The 25,432-nt window shown below is 54.1% G+C and overlaps 3 protein-coding genes across 4 annotated transcripts in view; 2 read left to right on the forward strand and 1 right to left on the reverse strand.

The window, feature by feature from the left end:
* QRICH1 (glutamine rich 1) overlaps positions 1-16,756 on the forward strand; it is a 34,717-nt gene extending 17,961 nt beyond the window's left edge. For both annotated transcript variants that reach the window (XM_081105749.1, XM_081105750.1), the window contains 7 exons: positions 5,177-5,354; positions 5,916-6,070; positions 7,486-7,600; positions 13,620-13,728; positions 14,039-14,190; positions 14,491-14,581; positions 15,847-16,756. In XM_081105749.1, coding sequence (XP_080961875.1) covers positions 5,177-5,354; positions 5,916-6,070; positions 7,486-7,600; positions 13,620-13,728; positions 14,039-14,190; positions 14,491-14,581; positions 15,847-16,039 — 993 coding nt within the window. In that variant the 3' untranslated portion in view covers positions 16,040-16,756. The remainder of the gene's footprint in view (positions 1-5,176; positions 5,355-5,915; positions 6,071-7,485; positions 7,601-13,619; positions 13,729-14,038; positions 14,191-14,490; positions 14,582-15,846) is intronic.
* A 211-nt stretch (positions 16,757-16,967) lies between these two features.
* IMPDH2 (inosine monophosphate dehydrogenase 2) lies at positions 16,968-21,988 on the forward strand. Its single transcript, XM_081105887.1, has 14 exons — positions 16,968-17,166; positions 17,550-17,598; positions 17,801-17,902; positions 18,009-18,083; positions 18,400-18,606; positions 19,417-19,504; positions 19,572-19,771; positions 19,850-19,940; positions 20,028-20,123; positions 21,056-21,199; positions 21,283-21,427; positions 21,522-21,665; positions 21,743-21,826; positions 21,918-21,988. The coding sequence occupies exons 1-14, from the start codon at positions 17,069-17,071 to the stop codon at positions 21,937-21,939; spliced, it is 1,545 nt and encodes a 514-aa protein (XP_080962013.1). The 5' UTR covers positions 16,968-17,068; the 3' UTR covers positions 21,940-21,988.
* A 510-nt stretch (positions 21,989-22,498) lies between these two features.
* NDUFAF3 (NADH:ubiquinone oxidoreductase complex assembly factor 3) lies at positions 22,499-23,655 on the reverse strand. The gene is made up of 5 exons (XM_081105888.1): positions 23,451-23,655; positions 23,165-23,357; positions 23,009-23,075; positions 22,828-22,928; positions 22,499-22,733 (listed from the first exon to the last, which is right to left on the reverse strand). Exons 1-5 carry the CDS (start codon positions 23,525-23,527, stop codon positions 22,617-22,619), a joined length of 555 nt encoding a protein of 184 aa, XP_080962014.1. The 5' UTR covers positions 23,528-23,655; the 3' UTR covers positions 22,499-22,616.
* Between the last annotated feature and the right edge of the window lie 1,777 nt (positions 23,656-25,432).

Here is a 25,432-nt window from a genome sequence, read left to right on the forward strand (position 1 = left end):
CAATAAAAATATATTTTAAAAAAAGAAGAATCAAGTGTGGGGGTGGAGAGTTGGTTGCCTCTAGGAGAGGCCAGCCAGGAGACTTGTGATAGGGCTTGTACTGAGCTTCGCTTGCAGGCTTGGAACTCATCATGCCTCTTCTCAGCTCTCTTGGGCCTGATGGTCCAATTTTCAGGTCAGGGCTCTTGGTACTCATTCATCTCTTTTTTTAAAAAAATATATTTTATTGATTTTTTACAGAGAGGAAGGGAGAGAGATAGAGAGCTAGAAACATCGATGAGAGAGAAACACCGATCAGCCGCCTCCTGCACATCCCCCACTGGGGATGTGCCCGCAACCCAGGTACATGCCCTCGACCGGAATCGAACCTGGGACCCTTCAGTCCGCAGGCCGACGCTCTATCCACTGAGCCAAACCGGTTTCGGCCATTCATCTCTTAATAATTTGTACATTCGGGCCTGGCTGGTTTGGCTCAGTGGCTAGAGCGTCAGCCTGTGGACTGAAGGGTCCCAGGTTCGATTCCGGTCGAGGGCATGTACCTGGGTTGCGGGCACATCCCCAGTGGGGGATGTGCAGGAGGCGGCTGATTGGTGTTTCTCTCTCATTGATGTTTCTAGCTCTCTCTCCCTCTCCCTTCCTCTCTGAAATCAATAATAAAAATATATTTTAAAAATAAGAATAGTTTGTATATTCGGGCCCTTCAGCAGAAGATCTTTCCTGGAGTTCATTTAGTGGGCCCCTGTTCTTCGGTGCTGTGTCTCCGTTGGGAAAGTCTTCTGGGGACTTATATCAAGCATCATTATCAGAAAAAGAAAAATTGGGAAGAATACTCATGCAGGAAAGATCAGTTGGTCCGCTCACACCACAAACGTCCCCTGGCCTCCTCCTCAGGTGCTGTGCTGAGGAGCAGTGACTCCGTCTCTACCCGGGGGGCTCTCGCAGCCTGTGGGCAGGCAGCTGTGCTGTGGAGTGAGCTGGACTCCAAGGAGAGTGCTGTGCTCCTCCACCTGCCACCCTGTATGACAGCTCATCACCATGTTGATGGCAGAACCTCCCGCCCTTGGCCTCTCACCCACCTCCGTCGCTTGCCTGACTTCTCCGCTCTACATTATTCCCAGAATCCTCAAAGGATTGTATGTACACGACTCCACTCGCTAACCAGTTTTCAGCTCACACAGTGTGCTCTTGTCCGGCAGGGTCAGAGTGGCCAGACCCAATAGGCACATCTGTTTCTGTCTTCGCAGCACACAACGCAGCCTCCTTGAAACTCGCCCGGGCTTTCATTTACACCCGGCTTCTTCCGGTGCGGTTGATTCTTTCCCTTCTTAGGATCTAATGTCTGACCCTGTAAACGAACCAGACGTGTCGCTGTTCCTCCGCGAGCAGGACTAGCCCTTTCTTCTCGCCCAGGAATTTCTGTCCTTTGGTACGGTTTTCACATAACCTAGATCAGGGCTGGGGAATGCCTGGCCCCGGGGCCCTGTCCTTTGGTCAGGCCCTGCCAAGGCAACCCCAGACAGAACTTGAAATTCAAGGAATTTGGGAGCTTCTTTCATAGCAGCATAATTTTAAGTTGCTCATGTTGTATGGCCCACGAATGATGACATAAATGTGTAAATGGCCCTCGGCAGGGAAAAGGTTCCCAGCCCTGCCCCAGGTGGTGCTGCTGCTAAAGATGTTCGCCGACACTGCCAGCATCGTTCTTCGGTTCCGTATTTTAACTCATTTAATTCTCCCACCAACCTTACGAGATACGCACCACTCTCTCCATGTTACATAGGGAGCAACTGAGGCACAGAGTCAACAGCAAGGCCACCATTAGGAAGTAGCTGACTTGGGATTCAGCCCTGGACAGGCAGGCACTGCAGTCCCTGGTAACCCCTGGGCTGCACTGACACACCTCTTAGACTCTCCCTGCCTTTCCCATTGGGTCCCTCCCCACAAGTTCAGCGGTCACTGTTTACTTGGACTTAAGAAGATCCCTCAGCTCTTCATTAGCATCAACTCTGCCGTCGTCGAAAACCTCCCAATCTGAGAAGGTGGCAGCATTAGCCAGTCACCGTTTCCTCATGCCGGAAACCCAGGAGTCGGCCTGGAGTCTGCTTTCCCTTCCTCCTCACCGCAAGTTCATCAATAGGCCACATTGGTTCTACCCCCAAACTCCGCAGACTCTAATCATTTCCACCGCCACTGAGTGGAGGCGACCGACACCTGCTTCCACTTTTGCTCTTCACTTCAGTCTCCATAGATCACCATGAGCAATATTGGTTTGTTTTTTGTTAATCCTCACCCGAGGATATTTTTTTCATTGATTTTTTAGAGAGAATGGAAGAGGGAGGGGGGAGAGAGGGAGACAGACAGACAGATGGACATCGATGTGCCCTGTCTGGTTTGGCTCAGTCGATAGAGCATCAGCCTGTGGACTGAAGGGTCCCAGGTTTGATTCCTGTCAAGGACACATTCCCGGGTTGCAGCTCAGTACTCATAGGGGCGTGCAGGAGGCAGCCAATCAATAATTCTCTCTCATCATTGATGTTTCTCTCTCTCTCTCTCCCTCTCCCTTCCTCTCTGAAATCAACAAAAATATGTTGTTTTTAAAAAAGAGAGGAGCGTTGGTGTGTGGGAGACCCATCAATTCGTTGCCTCCCACACACCCCGACCTAGGCTGGGGATCAAGCCTGCAACCCAGGTATGTGCCCTTTACTAGGAACCGAACTTGTGACCCTCCGATGCATAGACAGGTGGGGTCTAACCATTTAGCCACACAGACCAGGGCTAATTATTATTGTTTTTAATCCTCTAGGACAGTGATGGGGGACCTTTTGAACTCGCGTGTCAGCATTTTGAAAAACCCTAACTTCACTCTGGTGCCCTGTCACATATAGAAATTTTTTGATATTTGCAACCATAGTAAAACAAAGACATATTTTTGATATTTATTTTATATATTTAAATGCTATTTAACAAAGAAAAATCAACCAAAAAAATGAGTTTGCGTGTCACCTCTGACACGCGTGTCATAGGTTCGCCATCACTGCTCTAGGATATGCTCATTGGTTTTAGAGAGGGGGAAGGGAAAGGGAGAGAGAAAAGAACATCAATTGGTTGCCTTCCATACATACCCCAACCGGGGATCAAACCTGCAACCTAAGTATGTGCCCTGACTGGGAATTGCACTCGCAACCTTTTAGTATATGGGAATATGTTCCAACCAACTGAGCCATACTGGCCAGGTCAAGAATAACTTTTTTTTTTTTAATGTTACATTATGTCACTTCCCAGCTTAAAACTATCCAAGGGACTCCATTATAAATAGGAAAAAATCCTCTAACCAGTGTACAAGGTCTTACTTACATCAGTACTTTTCAACCTGGGTACTACCCCTGTTCACTGATAGACATTTGGACACGTGTGGAAGAATCGTGGTTGTCAAGGTGCTTGGGAATGTTACATGAGGTGGGTAGAGGCACACAAAGGAGGGGCCTTGCAAAAAGCCAGTAGAGAAGCAGTTCCCCACCGACTTCCCCAGTCAGGTTCCCAGGTTTCCAGCTTGGGTAGGTGGTGTTGCCATTGCAAAGGGAGGGGATCTCAGGAGCGCCGTCGGGTGGAGGGGGATGAGTTCTCGGTCGAGGTCAGTGTGAGGTCGCCAGCAGGTGTCCAGGTGGAGATGCACAGGCCCACAGGAGATTGCGGGAGGTCTGCTTACAGTTGGCATCGCTTCGAGCTGCAAAGTCAGCCGTCATTTCCACCCACGTGGAAACCTATCTGGGAACGGGCGAGACTCATCAGGAGGGTGGCAGCTGAGCTAAGAAGGGTGTGGAGAGGAGCTCCGGGGCTGGCAGCCATTCCAAGGCCTGGCACTGGGATTGCTTTACCTCCTCAAGGTACATTATCAACGCTGATGCAATAGTGTTTATTTTTACTTGATGATAGCAAATTTACGTGTCCTGGATTAATGATTGTGCTTTTGATTTGAATGGTGTGACATTTCTCAGGAAAATTGCTCAAGGAAGTTTGTTCAGTGTGGACAGGTGTGGGAGCCCCGAGCCTGTGCGTGGTGCCTGTCCCGCCGGGTGGGGACTGTGGCTCGGACTCCTGGACAGTCTCTGCCGCTTGTCTGCGTGGCCGCGCCGTCAGCTCACTGAGGGTGGGAGCACTCGTCCTTTGGAGGCAGGAAGCTAGGGCAGTGCCTCCTGTCTTCCGGAACAGTCCTTACGGGCCAGAGCAGCATTGCTGACAGGGGCCTGGGAAATGGGGCCTGTGTGTAGCTGGAGAAGCCCGACCCTCCTGACTTGCAGTGGCAGGGATAGCGACATGGCTTGTCTGTTGGACTTTCCTTTCTCTAAAGCAGTGGCTCTCCACCTCGGCTGCACATGAGAATCACCTGGGAATCTTTTTAAAATCCTGGTTTCTGGGCCTCATCCTCCGGGAATTCTGTTTCTCTGTTATGGGGTGGGGCCACAACATTAGTAACAGAGAAACAGAATTTTCGGAGGATGAGGCCCAGAAATCAGGATTTTAAAAAGATTCCCAGGTGATTCTCATGTGCAGCCACGGTTGAGAGCCACTGCTCTAAAGGATGATTCTTCACGTGGTTGGGCATTGGAATCACCTGGGAAGATTTGAAAATCCTGATAGCAGCAGGCGCTCCATTTAGACAAATTAAATCAGAATCTCTGGAGATTAAGGCTTGGGCATGTGAGTCACTGCTCTGGACACTTGGTACTCAAACTGTAGTCAGCAGACCAGCTTCCACACCTGGAAGCTTATTAGAAATGCAGTCCTGGCTGGTGTGGCTCAGTGGTTGGAACATCGTGCCATAAACCAAAAGATGACAGGTGCGATTCCCAGTCAGGCACATGCCCAAGTTTCGGGTTTGGTCCCCAGTTAGGGTGCACCCAGGAGGCAACCAGTTGATGTTTCTCTTTCCCTCTCTCTAAAATCAATAAAAACGTGTTTTTTTAAAAAGTACAGCCAGAGTGGAGAATCACGGTACTAGGCTTTGCTATCCCTGGGGTAAGGAGTAGAATTTCAAAGATTCCTGAAAATAGGACAGCATGGAGAAGAGAATTTTTTTATTGAAAGAACTACAAGTAACATTTTCCTGGCAGTTTTGCTGAACTAAAGGTCTGATGCGAAAGAGTATTGATGCATTTTGATGGTTTCTCTCTCATAGGCTCAAACTGTCCAGGTTGCTGAAGTTGAACCACAGTCACAGCCACAGCCTTCCCCAGAACTTCTGCTTCCAAATTCTCTGAAGCCCGAAGAAGGGCTTGAAGTATGGAAAAACTGGGCCCAGACCAAGAACGCTGAGCTAGAGAAGGACGCTCAGAACAGACTGGCGCCCATTGGGAGTGAGTGTTTGAGGGGATAGGGGGTGGACTCTGTCTAAAATACAGTGGCACTGAGGCAGCAGGAGGGAGGGGGCAGCAAAGTCGTCCCCTGGCTCTGGGAACCAGGAAGCTCCATCTGAAATAGGATGCTGAGTTCAAGGCAAGCAGTAAGCAGGCCTGAGCAAGGGTTGCGGGGTTTGTGCAGGACTAGGCATTTCTGTATACATGGATTTCTGGAGTTGATCTAGATCTGGGCAGGGCAGTTTCTGGGAGAAGATAGAAACCAGTGAGTGTGTTCAAAGCCCTTCTTCCTTGGCATCATGCTTATCTACTTCCTAGCATTGTGAGGGGGTTCTCTCCTCTCATGGCCCTAATTAAAATGTTCAGGAAATGTGAAGTGGGAAGGGACCCCTTGGTCCAGTAGAACATAGAGGTTGTTGCCTTAGGCCAGACACAGTGACCGTTTCCCTGCCAGCACTGATGGGGCAGCATTCGCTCTGAGCTGACTTCAGGGACATGAGTGACCAATAAAGAGATGACTGTTGCCAGGACTCCCATTCACCTTTGGGGTTTGTGTTGTAGGGCGCCAGCTTCTTCGATTCCAGGAAGATCTCATCTCTTCTGCGGTGGCTGAGCTGAATTACGGGCTCTGTCTCATGACCCGGGAAGCTCGGAATGGAGAAGGTGAACCCTATGATCCAGATGTGCTCTACTATATCTTCCTGTGCATCCAGAAGGTAGGAAACGGCTTCCCAGGGACGCGTCTGAGCTGTGTTCCTGTCAGCTATTTACTGGATATTCAAATTAGTAAAATGACAAGCGAGGAGTTACAATTAGGACTTTCTCTTTTAACTGTATAATGAATTTTTAAGTAGTTTCTTTTTTCAGTTGCAAAAGATCTACATGTTCACTTTAGAAAATAAACATCGTTCATAACCCTGCCTGCCAGCTAGAGAAGCTCCTGTTGGAATATTTTGTATAGTGGCTCTCCCTTCAGGGGGTGTGCCTGTGCCTTCCCCTCCCCTCCCCGACTCCCTCCCCCCCCAGCCCCAGCTCCCAAGCTCTTCATTCATCTCTAGAACTTGTTTGCTAAGCCCATCTTCTAGGAATTACTTTTTCTACCTCTGTAATTTACCCTAAAATGTTCTCTTACCAAATAAATAAATGTACTCATATTATATTATATTTATTATATAGAAACGAACAGCCCAGCTAGTGTTGCTCAGTGGTTGAGAGTCGACCTGTGAACCAGGAGGTCATGGTTTGATTCCGGGTCAGTGCCCACGCCCAGGTTGTAGGCGCAAACCCTGGTGGTGGGGCAGTGGGCGACAGCCAAATGAGGATTCTCTCTCATCATTGATGTTTCTATTTCTCTCTCTCCCCCTCTCCCTTCCTCTCTCTGAGATCATTTTTTTTAAGGCATATTTAAAAAAAAAAAAAAAAAAAGAACAAAGAAAACTACACACAAATATTTGGAATATTACCTTAGATTTTTTATTTTAGGTATTTGTTTTTTAATGTTTTTATTGATTTTAGGTTTTCAGGACATCTGAGGTGAAGCATGGCAGAGATGTAGTACAGGCTGGCAGTTGGGAGGCTGAGGAGGGGGTCGTAGTGTTCGAATGCTCTTGTGGAAACCCCGTGCTGGTGCCACTCACCTGTTGCCGGGCCTGAGAGGAGTCTGCCTCTAATGGTTCTCTTTCTTCCTGGCCACTCAGGGTACTGGGGGAATTGCTGCCCACGCTTTCTCATGCCTAGTGCTCTCCAGCCCTGGAAGACTAAATCAGTCATCTCCATTTACAGACAAGGAAACTGAGCCCCCACAGTTAAAAGACTCACATTAGTTATTTGACTGACACTATAGCCTATAGGAGGCTGGCCCCAGAGCCTGCGCCATGTTTTTGCTGCCATAAGAGCCTTGCCTGGGTGAAATCGCATTCACAGAGTGTGCCCAAGTGCGTGAGACCTGGTTCACATGATCCAGCGTGTCCTGTGGCCGAGTCACACTGTGGCCGGTTTTGACCGGGAATGGAGGTTTATTAAGGGGGGTGGGTAGGCAGAGGTGATAGTACCTGGTAAAGGAACGTGTATTTCCCCTGCAAGTCTTGCTCGAGAGACTACCAACAACTTTTCTTGATTGTTTTTCTTTTAGTATCTTTTTGAAAATGGACGGGTTGATGACATTTTCTCAGATCTTTATTATGTTCGATTCACGGAGTGGCTACATGAAGTTCTGAAGGACGTTCAGCCCCGAGTCACTCCACTGGGTAAGCTCTTCCTAGTACTTGGGTGTCTTTCCCACCTGGTTTAAGAAGGATCGGCCGCTTGTGTGCCTGGCTCTACAGCACGGGGGTGAGGGGGCTGTCCACCCTGGGCACCAGCATCGGCCTCTGCTGATTGCCCTGCTATGGCAGGGGCACTGCTCACCGGGCACAGGACCAGCTGGTCCCAGTGTGGCAAGAACAGGGACAAGCGGAGTGTGGGGTACTCTTTTTTTTCCTATTAAAATTAGAATCATTGCAAAAAATAAGAATTATTAACTGTTTTATCTGTAAGTTGCTCATGTTACATATGTTTTATGTATACAGAGTGGGACCAAAGAAGGTTTATACTTGTTTATATGGAAAATAATTCAATAATCCTAGCTAATGAAGAGGGGATATGCTAACTGACCCTCATGCTGTCGCAAAGATGGCAGCGCCCACAGCCAATAAGGAGGGAATGTGCTAATTGACTGCCATGCACTCAAAGATGGCAACGCCCACAGCCACAAGATGGCGGTGCCCAGTCCCCTCAGCCCTGCTGGGGTGGCAGGCGCACAGCAAGGCTGGGCCCACCCCTGCTGTGCACCCATCTCCGGAGGCCCCCAGTCCCGTCCCCCCCCCCCCCCCGCCCCCCAGCCGCCCATGGCCACCGGAGGCTCAGGTAACCAGGGCCGGCCCAGGCTGCTGCCGGCAGTGGGAGCAGCAGAAGTGTGATGGGGGCGCTGCCTTCCCCTGATCGCTGGGTCATCTCCCGCCCCTGAGGGCTCCCGGACTGTGAGAGGGTGCAGACCAGGCTAAGGGACTCCCCCTCCAGTGCACGAATTTTATTATTTTTTTTTATTATTTTTTTTTACAGTGCACGGATTTTAATGCACTGGGCCTCTAGTTAATGATTAGAATAATACAAGAAAAGACTGTTTCGAATCCTCAAAACGATAAACCTACTTTTGCTCAGCCCTGTATAGAACACAATTGTTGATTTACCTACAGGTAACTTCCTGGGTAGTGTGTCATAGCGGAAAGAACACGAGTTTTGCAGTAGAATGTCTGAGGTGGTTTTGTTTTGTTTTGTTTTGTTTTAAGAAACTTTATTTTTATTTATTTTTTGTTAATCCTTACCCGAGAGTATTTTTCCATTGATTTTTTAGTGAGAATGGAAGGTAGAGGTGGAAATAGAGAGGGAAACATCAATGTGAGAGAGACACATGGATTGGTTGCCCCCAGCATGGGCTCGACCAGGGCCAGGAATCAAGCCTGCAACCAAGGGATGTGCCCTTGACTGGAATCAAATCCGAGACCCTTCAGTCCATGGGCTGATGCTCTACCCACTGAGCCAAACCAGCTCGAGCTAATAAACTTTATTTTTTAGAGCAGTTTTAGGTTTACAGAAAAATTAAGCAGGAGGTACAGAGAATTCCCATATATCCCCCATACAGTGTTTCCCCAATTATTATCTTGTATTAGTGTGGTATACTTGTTAAAATAGATGAACCAGTATTGACACATTATTAATTAAATGCCTGTAGTTTACATTAGGGTTCACTCCTTGTGTTGTGCATACTGTAGGTTTTGAGAAATGTATAATGGCATGTGTCTGCAGTTACTGTATCATACAGAAGTTTCACTGCCTTAAAATCCCCCATGTTCCACCTAGTTATCCCTTCCTGTCTCCCGTAGAATTTCTGGCAACCAGTGGTCTTTCTACCATCTCCATAGTTTTTGCCATTTTCAGAATGTCATATAGTTGGAATAATTTATTTTGTGGCCTTTTCAGATTTTTTTTTCACTTAGCAGTATGCGTTAATGTCTGTGTATGTCTTTGTGGCTTGATAGCTCATTTCCTTTTATTGCTGATAATATTCCATTGCATGGATATACCACAGTTTGTTTATCCATTCACCTATGGAATAACTTCCAATTTTGGCAATTATGAATAAAGCTGCTATAAACATTTTGTGCAGGTTTTTGATGAAAGAACAGGCAGGCAGATCAATGAAACAGAACAGAGAGCCCAGAAATAGAGCCACAAAAATATAACCAACTTACCTTTGTCAAGGGAACAAAGGGAGTTTAGTGAAGAAAGGATAGTCTTTTCAACAGGCTCTAGAACTGGACATCCACATGCAAAACATCAGTCTAGACACAGACCTTACACCGTTCACAAAACTAACTCCAGATGGATCACAGACCAAAATGTAGAATGCAAAATTATTAAAGTCCTCCTAGAGATAACAGAAAATCTAGGTGACCTTGGGTTTGATGGTGACTTTTTATATACACCTAGAGGCCCAGTGCACGGATTTGTGCACTGGTGGGGTCCCTCGGCCTGGCCTGCAGGGATCAGCCAAAACCAGCAGTCTGACATCCCCAGAGGGGCCCCACTGGTGCACAAATTCGTTAACCAGGCCTCTAGTATGCATATAAGATCTTTGGTTAATCTCTTCCCGCCCTCCCCCCTTCCCTCTGAGATTCATCAGTCTATTCCATGTTTCCATGCCTGTGGTTTCCGCCCCTGCGTTGAGCGTCTGCCCCCTGGTTGTCGATCAGCTGGTCACTTAGGCTTTTATATAGAGAGAAGATACCAAAAGCTCTATAATCCATGAAAGAAAAAATTGATATGTTGGATTTTATTCAAATTAAAAACTTCTGCTTTGTGAAACAGTTAAGAGAATGAAAAAAACAAGCCACAAACTGGAAGAAAATCTTTGAAAAACACATATCCAATGAAGGACTGGTATCCAAAATATACAAAGAACTCTTAACACTCAACGATGTATAATGTGGCTTGATAGCTCATTTCCTTTTATTGCTGATAATATTCCATTGTATGGATGTACCATAGTTTGTTTATCCATTCACTTATGGAATAACTTCCAACAAACAACCTGAGTAACAAATGGGCAAAAGATCTGAACAGATGCCTCACTAAAGAAGGTACACAGGTGGTAGACAAGCGCATGAAAAGATGCTTATTACATGTCACCAGGAAGTTGCAATTTTATAAAATAACGAGAGGCCACTCTATCACTGTGACGAAGGCTGAAACCCTCACTGGCAGCACCAGATGGCGCCAGGGAGCACCCATTTTGGTTTGGAAGACAGTTTGGCATTTTCATAAAAAAGTAAACATTTTTTGCCTTATGACCCAGCAGGCACGCTCCTTGGGGTTTGCGTTGAAAACGGTCTGGTTAATCTCGATCGCCGCTACTAGTTCGTTACATGCTTAACCTTAAAAAAATTACTGGTTATATGTTTTTGAGTGTGTGCCAGGCAGTATTCCAGTTATATAGATAATAATATTGCAGTGAACAAAATGGACCTTACAGTCTAACAGCGAGACAGTAAGTCACCAAGTTATTTGTGATTAAGTAAGTGCTTTGAAGAACAAAGCACAAGGGAATGGAAGTGTTGGGGCATTAGGAGGGAGGCCTCTCTGTCGTTAGAACAGAGGCCGGTAAGTGAATCCATGACTCCCGCTTCATGATTTGCAAATTTTTAAGGCAAGTGCAGCTGTGTAGAATTCCCTTTTTAAGGCTTTTTATTGTGGAATTTCCAGCACATATAAAAGTAAACAAGAGATTAATGACACTCCCATGTACCTACTGTCTGTTCATGGCAAGTCTCATTTCATAGATACACTACTCATTCCCCCTCCCATATTATTTTGAAGTAAGTCCCAGACACTTTATTCATAAATATTTTAGTATATATTATTAACCTACCACAATGCCGTTATCATACCTTTTAGAAAAAAAGATAATTCCGTAATGTCATGAAAATCTACCCTCTTTGAATTTCTAATATCATAATTTTGTTTAAGTCAAGGCGTAAATTCCACACATTGAAATTGCTGGGTATACCTTTTAATGGTTAGTTTTAATCTTTAATTTCCCCCTTGTTTTTTTTTCTTGCACTTTATGGAAGAAATTAGCCTTTATTTTATTTATTTATTTTTTTTTAATAAATTTTATTGATTTTTTACAGAGAGGAAGGGAGAGAGAGAGTTAGAAACATCGATGAGAGAGAAACATCGATCAGCCGCCTCCTGCACACTCCCCACTGGGGATGTGCCCGCAACCCAGGTACATGCCCTTGACCAGAATCAAACCCGGGACCTTTCAGTCCGCAGGCCGACGCTCTATCCACTGAGCCAAACCGGTTTTGGCGAAATTAGCCTTTTAAATTGTCACATCGTTTACTTTTTGCTGATTACATCCCCGTGGTGTAGTTTGACTTATTCTTCTCTTCCCTGTATTTACAGTTAATGGGTAGTTGCATATAAAGACGTAACTGATCAGGTTTTGTTCTTCTGTGTGTGTGTGTTCCTTTTTGGCAAGGTTACATCATAGATGAGTTATTTATTTTCATCTGTATCCATTCATTAGTTGCAAAAGGTGGTATTATAATGTTATTACTTCTTCATTATTAGCTGAAAAACAGAGAAACTTTTCCTTGCCAACCTCTTGAAGTCCTGGCGATGTAAACTATAGAAAAGGGAGGATTAGGGCTTGTTTGTTCTATTGAGCAGTTCTCACAGGACGGACTTGGTTCACCAGCTCCCCTCCGTGAAACCAAGTAGCTGTGGGTTTGTTTGTTTCTAAGCATCATCATGAACTAGTGACTGAGCATATTTAATGTGATTCAGTCCATTGCAGTTACCTTTCCGCCCCCTCCCAGTCATTCTCTCTATTGATGTGCAAACTGACCCATCTTGGAGTTTCTTTAAATTAGCCCTTAAGTTCTTCTGACACAATCCTGCTTCCATGATTTCCGGTTTGCCAACATGCTTCAGGCTCATCTCGGACATTCCTGTCCCAGTGCGGCATCAGTCTGTTCTCCGTGGACCCTGACGTGTTCAGTGGTAGATGGTATTTCAGCACCAAACCAAGATCTGATGCCAGGTGTGCTCATTGCTCCTGGGCTGGCCATTGTTTCTCAGTCTGTGAAGTGGGCAGAACCAAAAATATAAGACAGAATCGATCATTTTTGATCCTTGTAGTTCAGAATCGGGACTCTGAGGCTTTTCTGTGATGGCTCTGTCTGTCACCCTTCTCCCACGCCAGGAGTCTCCCTAAGGTTCAGGCGACGTTGTGTTGCTAAAGAAGCAACTAAAGCTGGGGAACGTGACACCAGGTGGCACAGTGAACCCCGAGAAAACAGTGCGTGCAGGTGTGCCCGGGACCGCTCCTAGGGCCGGCCTTCTCTGGGGACGACTGTCTTCTGCCACCCCCCCTGCTCCAGACACATCTGAGAGCAGGGAAGGTGAGCTCATTGTCACTAGACCACAGCATGCAAGAGTGGAGGCAGCGCCCTGAAGAGACGGACAGGCCCTGGTGGAGCCAGAGGGCCAGCCAGCTGCGGCGAGAGCAGAGGAGAGAAATGTATTGGGCAGAATATCTCTCCCCTCTTCTACGAAGTGGCACTGGCCCACAGACACTTGCACACTGACTACGGAATGAACATAGGAAGGGGTTTGGTGTTCAAACTCCTGGCCTCTGTCCCTGCCCAGCTCTCAACTTGCTTATGACCAGGGTCTTACAGGAACGCCTGCCCTGTGGGGGACACCTGCACTGAATGGCAGTCTCCCCTTTACCTGAGAGGGGTTGCAAATGGCTTCTTTCCTAAGGTGTAGCAAGGGCAAGCAGGCCTGCACACCTGTGCTTTGGGCCCCGAGCACATCTGAAATGGTGGTGAAAGCCCTGCCTTCTTTCCGGAGAAGTAGCCCGTGTGCCGCGTAGGCCACAGTTTGGGGTTTCACTTTCCCCGAGGCCGATCTTTTTGTTTGATGGTGAAAGGAACACTGACATGCAGTAAGAGCACTCAGGAGGGCAGTGGTTCTCAACGTGTGGTCTTAGGAAATGGTTAGAAACGCACGGTATCAGGCCCCACCCCAGAAATCTGTGTTGGGCCCAAACCACTTGTGTTTTACAAGCTTCCGCGGTGACTGTGCCTCCCGGGGAGGCTCCTCCTGCTAAGCCTCCGTCCGGCCGCCCCGGTTGCAGCAGTGCTCTGTTCCTCCTAGGCTATGTGCTGCCCAGCCACGTGACCGAGGAGATGCTGTGGGAGTGTAAGCAGCTCGGGGCTCACTCCCCTTCCACCCTGCTGACCACCCTCATGTTCTTTAACACCAAGTAAGTGTTCTAGAGGCTCCGCACTTAGCCACTGCCAGCAGCTGCCCAGCGAAGAGGGTGGAAACTCTCCAGGCCGACTTTGAGTCCTCTGACACACATTTGAGAGCCTTTGGGCTACTGAAGGCAGGCAGCCGCACCAGACCCCACCACCGGTCCTGATGTGACTTCTCCACAGACAGTGTGTGTGGGTGGGGCTTGCCCATGTCCTGGGAGTGGGGGTCCTGGCTCTTCTAAAGCACTGATGGCAGAGGGTAAGTCACGGTCTCCTCCTGGCATCCTCCCTTCTGCCTGGCTTTCACTTGCGGTGCAGGTACTTCCTGTTGAAGACGGTGGACCAGCACATGAAGCTGGCCTTCTCCAAGGTCTTGCGACAGACAAAGAAGAACCCCTCCAACCCTAAGGACAAAAGCACGAGTATTCGGTACCTGAAGGCACTTGGGATACACCAGACGGGCCAGAAAGGTAGGGAAGGGGGCAAGGCCTGCACAAACGGTGCTCCTCGTCCTGCCATGCTCTGTGCCAAGGGGCTAGTGATGAGTTGGGGCTGGGACTTGCTGGATAGCGATTCTCCCTTCCTTTCTCCTCAGCCAGAAACGTCAGACTCTTGAAGAAGCAGAGATGACCCAGAAAAGATAGCTGTCTTTTCCTTTCATAGCCACCGCCCATTCCTCACACCTTTCTCCTTCCACTATGTCCTGGTGGGGATGCTGGGCCTGAGCTAACGTAGTCTGATGCCATGTCTGTGGTTGGTGTGTTTTGTAGTTACAGATGACATGTATGCAGAACAGACGGAAAATCCTGAGAATCCACTGAGATGTCCCATCAAGCTGTACGATTTCTACCTCTTTAAATGGTGAGGGGGTTTCCTTCTAAGCAGGTGCCTGTGTGCAGAGGCATTCTCTAGTCCCCAGCTAGAAGAGAAACACACTGCAGGAAAGCTGGGTACAGAAGCAGACTGACTGCTTTCCCACAGCACGTGATGTGCTGAGCACTGGGGTCCTAAAGGGGTCCCTGCCCCTGAGGACCCCTTTCCTGGAGAGGAGAGGAAGGGAGAGGGAGGCGGTACAGACAGGCTGCCTCCATCGCACGGTGAGCATCTCTGGGGCTTGACCTTTGGTCATTGCCGCCATCCATCTAAGGGGGACTCGTTCCCTGGCTTTGTGCTCTGCTGCGCCTGGCGTTGGGCTGTCATACTCCCAGCAATGTCAGAATGATCTTTCTACGTTGAAGGTCTTGTGTTACTTAAACCTGCAGTGGCTTTCTTTGCTCTACAAAGACAGGATCCTAACGTGGCCAAGAGGCCCTTCATTCCCTCCCTTTGCTGATCTTGCATCCAGCCAGCTCTGGCTTTCTGGCCGCACTGGCTCCTCTCCACTGTGGACACTGTGCTTTCCCTTTCTCGAGGCCTTGGCCCAGGTTTTTTCCCTGTTGGGCAACCCCACGCCGCCCCACCCCACCCAGTTAGCAGTCAGCTCCTGCCCACCGGTTCTCAAGCACCTGATGGGGGAAGCATTTCACACCCTACCTGTGCCCTCAGGTGCTCCATCTGTCGCACTGTGTGTCCTGGGTGTGTGTGAGTGTTTAACTTCTGTCTGCCTCTCCCCTTATCTGTCAGCCACAGAAGGGAGGCCCTGTTGGGTCTTACTCATTTCCTTACCATCAGCACCTAAGGCAGGACTGACAGACAGGAGCCCTTGGTCACCCTGAGTGGGTGGATGAAGAGCTGAGGGGATGGTGTGTGCTACGCACTTGAGAGAGGCACGGCACAGCACTGGGGGGGCGGGTTGAGTTCCTCAGAGCAGGAACTCTCAGGACTGGGTGCAGGAAGCAACCTGAGCAAAGACTTGGAAGACAGCCTTGGGCGGTAAAGCTTATTCCAAGTCGGACATGATTGGACTGGAGTAGGTGAGCCCGGGAGCCCCAGGTCAGCGGAATCAGCTGGCATCTGAGGGCGGCACAGCAGAAGCAGCTGCCCTGGCACCCGAGGCTGTGTGTGTGGCTGTGCCACCACCCTCCAGAGCAGCTGCCTTCCCAGCTTTTGCAGATGTCTGTCTGGGAGTTTCAGGCGGGAGGGTTGAGATTGTGGTTTTAACCAGCTTTTACTGGCATATTCTTCAGTCCCCAGAGTGTGAAAGGCCGGAATGACACCTTTTACCTGACGCCGGAGCCAGTGGTGGCCCCCAACAGCCCAATCTGGTACTCGGTTCAGCCTATCAGCAGAGAGCAGATGGGACAGATGCTGACTCGGATCCTGGTGATACGGGAAATTCAGGAGGCCATTGCAGTGGCCAACGCAAGCACCATGCACTGAACTCCCTTAGCCATGGTGCTAGGGAGAGCAGCCAGGAAGAAACGGACAGACTTTCACACTAAAGAAGAGGCCTCCATTTTTTCTTTCTTTTTTTATTGGTGTAGTTACGAAGCCTTTCCGACCGCTTCTGTTTAAAATGTAAAAGGAAACTCTGCCCCTTGTGCATCTTCATGAACCCGCTGCAGCAGACGCTCAGCCACGGGCTCCGGCCCCGAGAGCCAGGTGTCTGCAACGTTGCTGGCTGCTTTCTCGTCTGGGGCCGGGGAAAGGGCTTGGACTGTTGGAGAGATGTGGCCCCTTCCCTTCCTCCAGGAAGATGGGATTCATGGCGGGTGGACCTGCGGGCACTCGCCCCAGCTGGCTCCACTCTGCCTGCGACTTCGCTGGCCACAGGGGACCCGTCTTTTCTTTTATGCTCAGACATAAACTTAGCATCTTAATGGAAAGAGAAGGGGGGGAACTTCAATTATGATTTATTAAAGACAGTTTCTATTACACCCTCCTTTATGACAAGTGACATTTTAGATGTTAAAGTAAACTCTACCATGCCCTTTTTTTTTTTTTTGGCCCAACATTGAGGCCTTAAACCTGAGGCTACTGTGCCTGATGGAATTCTTGTAACATACACTTGTGTATCATATAAAGATACCACTCTGTTTCTCTTATGTATTCTTAATCTAGCTGTTTATTAAGAATGACAAGCACGTCTTTTCAACACGCTGGTGCACAATGCCTCTTTATTTGGGCGGAGACGGGCGGAGCAGCGGAAGCAAAGCCGCGCGTGCTCGCTGAACGGCCCGGGCTGGAGGGGGGGGGGGTGCGGCACAGTGACGCCACGGCCCAATTGCTGTGCGCGAGTCCGTGCTCTGCGCATGCGCTGTCCCGCCCAGGGGGCGTGTCGGCTCCGCCCGCGTCCTGACGTCACGACGCACAGGGCGCACTGACGACAGCCGCGGGTGTATATTGGCGCGGCCCTGACGCCAGCAGACTCTGCGGCGTGCTTCTCGGGCACTCGCGCGTTCCCCCGCCATGGCCGACTACCTGATCAGCGGGGGCACGTCCTACGTGCCTGACGACGGGCTCACGGCGCAGCAGCTGTTCAACTGCGGGGACGGCCTCACCTACAAGTGCGGGCCTCGCGGGCTCTGGGCGAGGGGGGCTGGGGGCCTGCTGGGCTGCAGGGGGCCGCCTGTGGGGGCAGGTTCCGGGAATCCCCACCCGGCCCTGGGGCTCCGTTGACAGTGAAGCGGGTGGAGGGGGCGGCACTGGCAGTGCTGGGATTTCCGACTGGGAGCGCCGTTCTCTGGGCACGTGGAGTGGCCGGGGCCGGGGCCGGTGACAGCCAGCGGCAGAGAAGGCCCCGTCGCGCTCCACCTGCGCTCTGCCCCGCCCGGGGCGCCTGGGCCCGGTCGGTGCCCTCCGCCCAAATGCCTCTGAGATGGTCTGTGGGATGGAGCCTCCGGCTGCACCGAGCCTGAGCCTCACTCCCGATTCGCTCCCGCTCTCCTAGTGACTTTCTCATTCTCCCCGGATACATCGACTTCACTGCAGACCAGGTGGTGAGTATGGCCAGGAATTGGGTCCTTCGCGTTCAGGCCGGCTGAGGGGCTGCCGTGCCTTGTCTGCCTCCCCAGATCGGGCTCTGGGGCTTCTGGGGAGGGCCTTGGCATGCAGGTCGTGCCGGTCCTGTTTTGTGGGAGACGGGGCACCACCGTGAGTTGTGTGGCCTGTTTTCTCACATCGGCTGGCCTTGACCCTCAGGACCTGACCTCTGCTCTGACCAAAAAGATCACCCTGAAGACCCCGCTGGTGTCCTCCCCCATGGACACGGTCACGGAAGCGGGGATGGCCATCGCCATGGCGGTGAGCGCCGTGGGGCGGAAGGGCGGAAGCGGGGGGCTCTTCCCCAAAGGCCTGGTCATGCCGCTCCTATTCTTGTCAATTTTCCCATCATTTTCTTATTCTACAGCTGACAGGTGGCATTGGCTTCATCCACCACAACTGCACACCTGAATTCCAGGCCAACGAAGTTCGGAAAGTGAAGGTCAGAAGGACAAGGATCATGGGCAAGAGCCCCTGGGAATTGCGCTGAGGTGGGGTGGGGCTGTTTGGGTCCTAAGGACCCTTTTCCCACCGTGGAGCTGAGTTCCTGAGCATAGGGCCTGGGGTGGGTCTTAAGGCAGCAGAAGAGGACCAAGTCAACAGCACCTACACCCCCGCCCCCGTCTCCTGTCCCTGCGGGTGAGGTGTCGGTTTGGTTTGGTCCCGTGGCACTGCCAAAGGGAGAGTTGGCACAAACTTGTTTTCAGACCAAGAGCCGATGAAGGTGATTCAGAAATGCCCATTCTCGTCTCTTCCAGAAATACGAGCAGGGCTTCATCACAGACCCCGTGGTGCTCAGCCCCAAGGACCGAGTGCGGGATGTGTTTGAAGCCAAGGCCCGCCATGGCTTCTGCGGCATCCCCATCACCGACACGGGCCGGATGGGCAGCCGCCTGGTGGGCATCATCTCCTCGCGGGACATTGACTTTCTCAAGGAGGAGGAGCACGACCGGTTTTTGGAAGAGGTGGGCGCACTGGCCACGCCAAGTTCCGGCAGCCAGACTAGGACAGGAGCCTCTTTGCCTCGTGGCATCTCTGATGGTCTCTACTGTCCAGGAAAGATGAGTGCCTGGCCAAGTTTCTGATCCTTCCATAGAGTTCCACCACCCCCACCCCCTACACACACACTGGAGGCCTCGGTCTGCCCAGATGTTTGCCAGCATGCATGCTGTGTTCTTCCAACCCCAGGGGGAAAGCAGTGCTCAGGGACCAACTCGGCTTCTTCTAATTTTCTTGTCATTGATCTGGTGTGGCCCTTCTTTCTCCTAACAGTGTAACAGGCTACTCTACATACCATAGTGCTGTGTGTGTGTGTGTGTGTGTGTGTGTGTGTGAGTGTATAAAATAAATACATATATATAATAAATATATATATATATAATAAAGAAATATATATATTTTATTAATTTCAGAGAGGAAGGGAGGGAGAGAAAGATAGAAACATCAATGAGAGCCCATCATTGGTCGCCTGCCTCCTGAACGCTCCCTACTGGGGATCAAGCCTGCAACCTGGGCAGTGCCCTTAAGTGGAATTGAACCTGGGACCCTTCAGTGTGCAGGCCGACACCCTACCCACTGAGCCAAACTGGCTAGGGCCATAGTATCCTTTCTACTCAATTCTCATGCGCCCCACTAGATTGCTGCAGACACTGCTGGGTTCACTTGAGGGGGTGGTTTGGGTAGTGAGTGAACATGGTGGTCTTTGGAGTCAAGGGCAGGCCCTGTGGGGGGTCTGGTCTTCAGCTGGCCTTCCTCACAGCTCCCCTCCCTTTCAGATCATGACGAAGAGGGAGGACCTGGTGGTCGCCCCCGCAGGCGTCACACTGAAGGAAGCAAATGAAATCCTTCAGCGCAGCAAGAAGGGTGAGTCCGGCGGCAGGAGGGTCCTGTCCCGCAGCACCAGGGTCCTGACGGCGTCCTGTGCCCTCAGGGAAGCTGCCCATCGTAAATGAAGACGACGAGCTGGTGGCCATCATTGCCCGGACCGACCTGAAGAAGAACCGCGACTACCCACTCGCCTCCAAAGACGCCAAGAAGCAGCTGCTGTGTGGGGCGGCCATTGGCACCCATGAAGACGACAAGTACCGGCTGGACTTGCTGGCCCAGGCCGGCGTGGACGTGGTCGTTTTGGTGAGCTGCCGGCCGGGCAGGATGGGGCGGGAGGGGCTGCCGCTGCGCGGTCTCACGGGCACTTCCTCCCTGTTCCAGGACTCCTCTCAGGGGAACTCCATCTTCCAGATGAACATGATCAAGTACATCAAAGAGAAATACGCGAGCCTCCAGGTCATCGGAGGCAATGGTGAGGCCCATGGCGCTGAGGACGCGGGCGAGCAGGGGAGCGAGGCTCCCACCTAGACCTTCCCTGAGCCCACCGTTCCCATTGCAGTGGTCACCGCGGCTCAGGCCAAGAATCTCATCGATGCAGGTGTGGACGCCCTGCGGGTGGGCATGGGCAGTGGCTCCATCTGCATCACCCAGGAAGGTAAGGTGCTCTGGCAGGACCCTCAGCTCCACAGGCCTGGAGCCAAGTGCTCTCAGGGGCACTAGTGAGTCCTTGGTAGGGGCAGCCCCAGGGCCAGCAGGCCCCTTGGAGGGGTGACATGCTGGCAGCCAGACGAGCTCTCGTCTTTGCTCGTTCCCACTCCCCCGCCTAGCCTGGCCTCCTTGCTCCTGCTCTGCGCCCTCTCTAAACTCTGGTCTGTTTGTTTCATTTAGCAGCTCCCAAGATCCCTCCAGACATAAAGTCCCACAGCCCCAAATGCCCTTCTACTGTCACGGGCTGCTATAGTAAGTCCGGCCCGGCCCACTGGCCCGGCCCAGCTGCCCACTGCCCGGCTGCTTGGTTGACTGTAGCTGTAGCTCCCGGGGTTTGTGATGCTGACGGGTGGGCTCGGCAGACTGAATGACAGACCATGGTTTTGGGGGGCTACTCAAAACCCAGCCCCTCATTCCCAGGGTGCTTACAGGGCAGGCCCTCTCCCCAGCAGGCCTTGTTCTGCCCACAGCTGCAGTCGGGCACAGCTCAGGGACCAACTCGAGCACCCTCTTTCCACGCGACCGCCCCTCTCTTGCCTGAGCTGCCCACTATAGGGAGGGAGGGCGGCCTCGGGTACTAACTGCACAGTGACCCTGCCCACCGGATGCCAGGTGGGCGGGGCTTTCCTGGCTGCTGACTGCATGTACCTGAGGCTGCCCTGGCCATGCAGTGCACGAGCACACGGGTGAGTGGTGGCCACCACAGCTGTTTGTATTGTTTGAAACAGGTGCAGCCGTCCCAGACGTGACTTGTCCTCACCCAGGCTGCAGTCCTGGTGCAGGTGTAGCTGAAAGCTGCTGGCCGCTGCTGTGGCCACAGGGCCCCTTGCCTGTCCCCACCAACTCCACCTGCCCATTTGTTCCTCCATCTTTTCACAGTGCTGGCCTGTGGGCGGCCCCAAGCCACGGCAGTGTACAAGGTGTCCGAGTACGCGCGGCGCTTCGGCGTTCCCGTCATCGCTGATGGAGGAATCCAAAATGTGGGCCACATCGCCAAAGCCTTGGCCCTCGGGGCCTCCACAGGTGAGGCCCGCACCTCAGGAGCCTGATGGGACCCCTTGCCCAGGGCCAGGCAGGGCTGCCCCCAACACTCCCTCTCCCTCTAGTGATGATGGGCTCCCTCCTGGCCGCTACCACCGAGGCCCCCGGTGAGTACTTCTTCTCCGATGGGATCCGGCTAAAGAAGTATCGCGGTATGGGCTCTCTCGACGCCATGGACAAGCATCTCAGCAGCCAGAACCGCTATTTCAGGTGGGAGAGGAAGGTCAGTTACCTTCTGCCACCCCTGCACTGGCAGCTTCATCTGTGCTTTGACCTTGACCCTGTCTCTTGCCTCTCACTGCAGTGAAGCTGACAAAATCAAGGTGGCCCAGGGGGTGTCTGGGGCAGTGCAGGACAAAGGGTCCATCCACAAGTTTGTCCCCTACCTGATCGCCGGCATCCAACACTCCTGCCAGGACATTGGTGCCAAGAGTTTGACCCAAGTCAGGTAAGCTGGGGAGCTTGTACGTGGGCAGAGAGGCTGCCCCAAGGCCGGCTGCCCATAGCTGCCACCTGCCTTTCCAGAGCCATGATGTACTCTGGGGAGCTCAAGTTCGAGAAGAGAACGTCCTCTGCTCAGGTGGAAGGTGGTGTCCACAGCCTCCATTCGTAAGTGACCCACCCGTTCCCGCCCACCCTAGGGGTGGAGGTCCCTGCTGTGCCTGCCGCCCTCACCTCACAGCTGGTCCTCTGTCTATAGGTATGAGAAGCGGCTTTTCTGAAAAGGGATTCCAGCATAGTTCCTTGGTTTTTCAATAAAAAATTGAAAAAAGTGATGCCTGGTCTTTGAGGTCAGCAGGCAGGTGGGGCTCCGCCGCTGCAAGGGTCGCACAAGCAACACAGCACCCGGTTTCCTGGGGGAGCCTCAGCCCTGGGGTCGGGGTGGCTCCAGGGACGTGGAGGGGACAGATCAAAACGTCCCTCCTGAGGCAGCTCACAAGCCAGCCCTGAGGAGCCACGGCTCCCAAGGGTCCAGGGTTCGAGCTCAGGTCCACGGGGCTTGGGACCAGCATCCACAGAGCCTTCTGGCCCAAAGCTTGGCCACACGGGTCCAGGTTGAGACCCTCATGTGTGTTGTCTAGACTGAACCTGTAAACCTTGTGGGGAAATCGAGATCACTTCCAACCTGCTCCTGAGCAAGCGGACAGATCTGTGGTTTGGGGGGGGGGTGCACTGCCTCGGCCTCAGTGGGCCCTGTAGCTTAGATGAAAGGACCCCTTGGTTCCTCACAGGCCCACTGAGCAGCAGCCCCTGGCCAGAACGCACCCAGTACAACATGACACCAGTGGATTAAGTTATTAATTGGGGGTAAGCAGATATGCGTCACAGGCTGCAGGGGGGGGGCTCTGCGCTCCGGGTGCCAGGCGCTACTGGGAAGGTCTGGTGGGTCCCCGGGGCTTCACTCGGCATCGTGGGCCAGAGGTGCGAGCACAGTCCCGCCAGGTGGGGGGATGAGAGCAGCTCCTGTCACTCGGCCTTCATGACACAGGAAGTTGAAAGTGGCACAAGCATTGGGCTGCAGAGAGAGCCAGCATCAGCTGGGCTGGGCCGGGCCGCGCTCCCCTCCCCGCAGCACCCCCACGTCCCCTCCCCGCAGCATCCCGACTGACCGTGTCCTGCACCTCCACGGCGATGCCCCGCTGCCTCATGGCGCGCAGCACCCGCGGCGGCAGCCTCTCGGCGCGGTCTCCGGTGCCCACCACCACAATCTCTAGGGCAGGACGGACATGGCAGGTCTACAACTAGGCCGCTGGCGGCCGGGCGCACCCCAGCCCTGCCCTCCTCCGATACCTATCGGGGGCTCCAGCATCCAGAAGAGAGAGAGGCTTTCTTCCGTGATGTCCACGTGGGATCCGACCTGTGCAGGGAGGGGACAGGTTACAGGCAGCAAACCCACGCAGGTTCCCCCTGCGCCCGGCCTCGGCGTCCCGCGGCGGGAGGGCTCACGTTCCACTGCAGCACCGAGTGCGGGAGCAGCGCGCAGGGCCCGAACACGCGGTTCCCGTTGACCACGAAGCCGCGGGGGTTGTAGCTGTCGATGTAGGCGGCGTGCGGGGCCTCGCGCTGCAGCACGGTGATGTGCGTCCGCTGGTACAGCTCGTCGTCGGCCGGCGTGAGCCGGTGCCCGCGCCGCGGGGCCCTGCGGGGGACACGGTTAGGGTCTCGGGGGCGTGAGGGGCCGCAGGGCGGGCTTCTCGGGACGGGGCAGGGCAGAACGCGGGCCCGGACTCACCGCAGCAGGTCCGCGGGCGGCGAGCGGAGCGCGGGCCGTGCTCGGCACAGGCCGCGAAGCAGGAGCGCGGTCGCCATGGGGAGCCAGCGAGCGGGGTCAGCGAGGGCGCGGCGGCGACCAGCCCCGCGCGGCCACAGCGCCCCCTGCGGTCGGAGGGCGCCGCGCAGCTCGGCCGGCACCGCGCGGGGGGCTAGGGAGCCGCCGGGCCTCCGGTCCCAGGAAGCGGCGCCCGCGTCCGCACCTGCCGCTGCCGCGCCCCGGGCCCCGCAGGCCGCCCTGGGGGCGCCGGACCCCTGGGGGCGGGACCGGCCTCGGGGCACCGCCTGGGTCCCAGCCGCGGCCCGGCGCCCGGCTCAGCCATCCGCGGGGCCCCCGGGCCGGGCGGGGCGCACCTGGCCGAGCCGCGCACCTGGCCGGGGCGTGGCGCCGGCCCCCGGGCCCCTAATCCCGGCTTCGGGGCGTCAGGTTTCGGGGGCGGCAGGAGGCTCGGGTTTCCCCGCTGCCCTCGGAGTCACGCCCCTTCCCAACCGTCACCCGCGCGACCGTTGGCGTCGCCTCCGCGCGTCGCTCGGGGCGTGGCCGCGCGTGGATTGGCTCCTTGGGAGCGCGAGGGGGCGTGGCCTGGCGGTTTCTTCTTAAAGTGGCCGGGTCTGCGGCCGGCGCGAGCGGAAGGGGACGTCGTGGTCGGGCAGCTGTGGCTCTTCTGGCGGCAGCTGCCGGGCCGAACCGGACCGGACCAGACGCTGCACGAGGCGGAGGCTGGCGCGTCTTCGTCCTCTCTCGCTCCGTCCGCGTCCCGGGAGCTGCCCCGCCCCCGGCCGGAGCGGGACCCCAGGGCCTTGGGCGCCCTCGCGGGCCCGGGCATCTCCGCGCTCAGTGCCGTGGCCTCGGGGGGATGTTGCCGTGTCTGCTCTCCGCGGGGCCCGGCGGGCGGCAGGCTCGGTACCGACGAGACGGTCTCAGTCGGTTCCTGGGGGTCTTGTCGCCGTCGTGGGAGCCCATGGGGGCCCCTCGAGCTCGAGCTGGTAGCGTCCCCGGACAAAGGGCCCGGGTGCGGGGGTGTCTTTACGGCCGGCGCGCGGCTTACTTCCTCCCCGGCCCCGCGGGAGCGCTTCCTTCCTGGCTGATCCTGCAGCCGCCCCGACACGGTCACCTCACCGGTGCCTCTGGCCGCCTGGCACCCACAGCCACATGCAACCCGCCTGCGCCGACACCCCCCCACCCCCGCGGGTGTAATCCGGTTCGGGACTCGGCCCCCGGGGAGGCCCCCACCGCCCTCCTATTGTTGGGGGCCAGGCGAGCAGCTCATTCCCACTAGATTGGGTTTCACCGCCTACTCCTAGCTAGGTGCGCCTCCCGGGACTGGAATCGGGGGGTTCTATCCTGGCCCCAAGGCAACCCCCCCCATGGCTGGACAGCGGGCAACGGAATCCCAAAAGCAGCTGTTGTCTCCAGAGCATTCCAGCTGCGCTTGGATTTCGTTCCCTGCTCTCCTGCCTGAGCAGCGTCCTGGGCCAGAAGCGGTGGCGATCCTGACCCAGACACACCTCCCTGGGCCGCGCCTTCTCCCAGGTGCGCCCTCGGGCTGGAAGGCACGGGAGCCGCCGGAGAGCCTGGGCGGGGGCCACCTCCGGAGCCGGGGCAGCCTGGGTGAAGGCGGGAGAGCAGACCCAGGGCCTCCGGACAGGGCCGCCCCAGCCCGCAGCTCGCTCAAGGCCGCCCTTCACGTCCTGGGGACAAACCGCTCCACGTGCCGAGAGGAGCTGAAGCCCCCAGCCGGTCCCCAGCGCCGACCCTGCCGACAGCTGCCCGGAGGCCCGCGCCGCTGCCTGGAGAGAACGTCGGAATGACACGACCCAAGCAGCCGTCGGGCGGGTGAGGGGCTGAGGCCCGCGCCGCCGAGGGACGGGCTCGGCCAGGCTTTGCCGCCCCTGGGCCCCTCCGGAGTCCGGCACTCGCCGCTGCGGGCAGAGCGCGCGGTT

The sequence above is a fragment of the Myotis nattereri genome, assembly GCF_964212035.1.
Source record: "Myotis nattereri genome assembly, chromosome: 14".
Taxonomy (NCBI): Eukaryota; Metazoa; Chordata; class Mammalia; order Chiroptera; family Vespertilionidae; genus Myotis; species Myotis nattereri.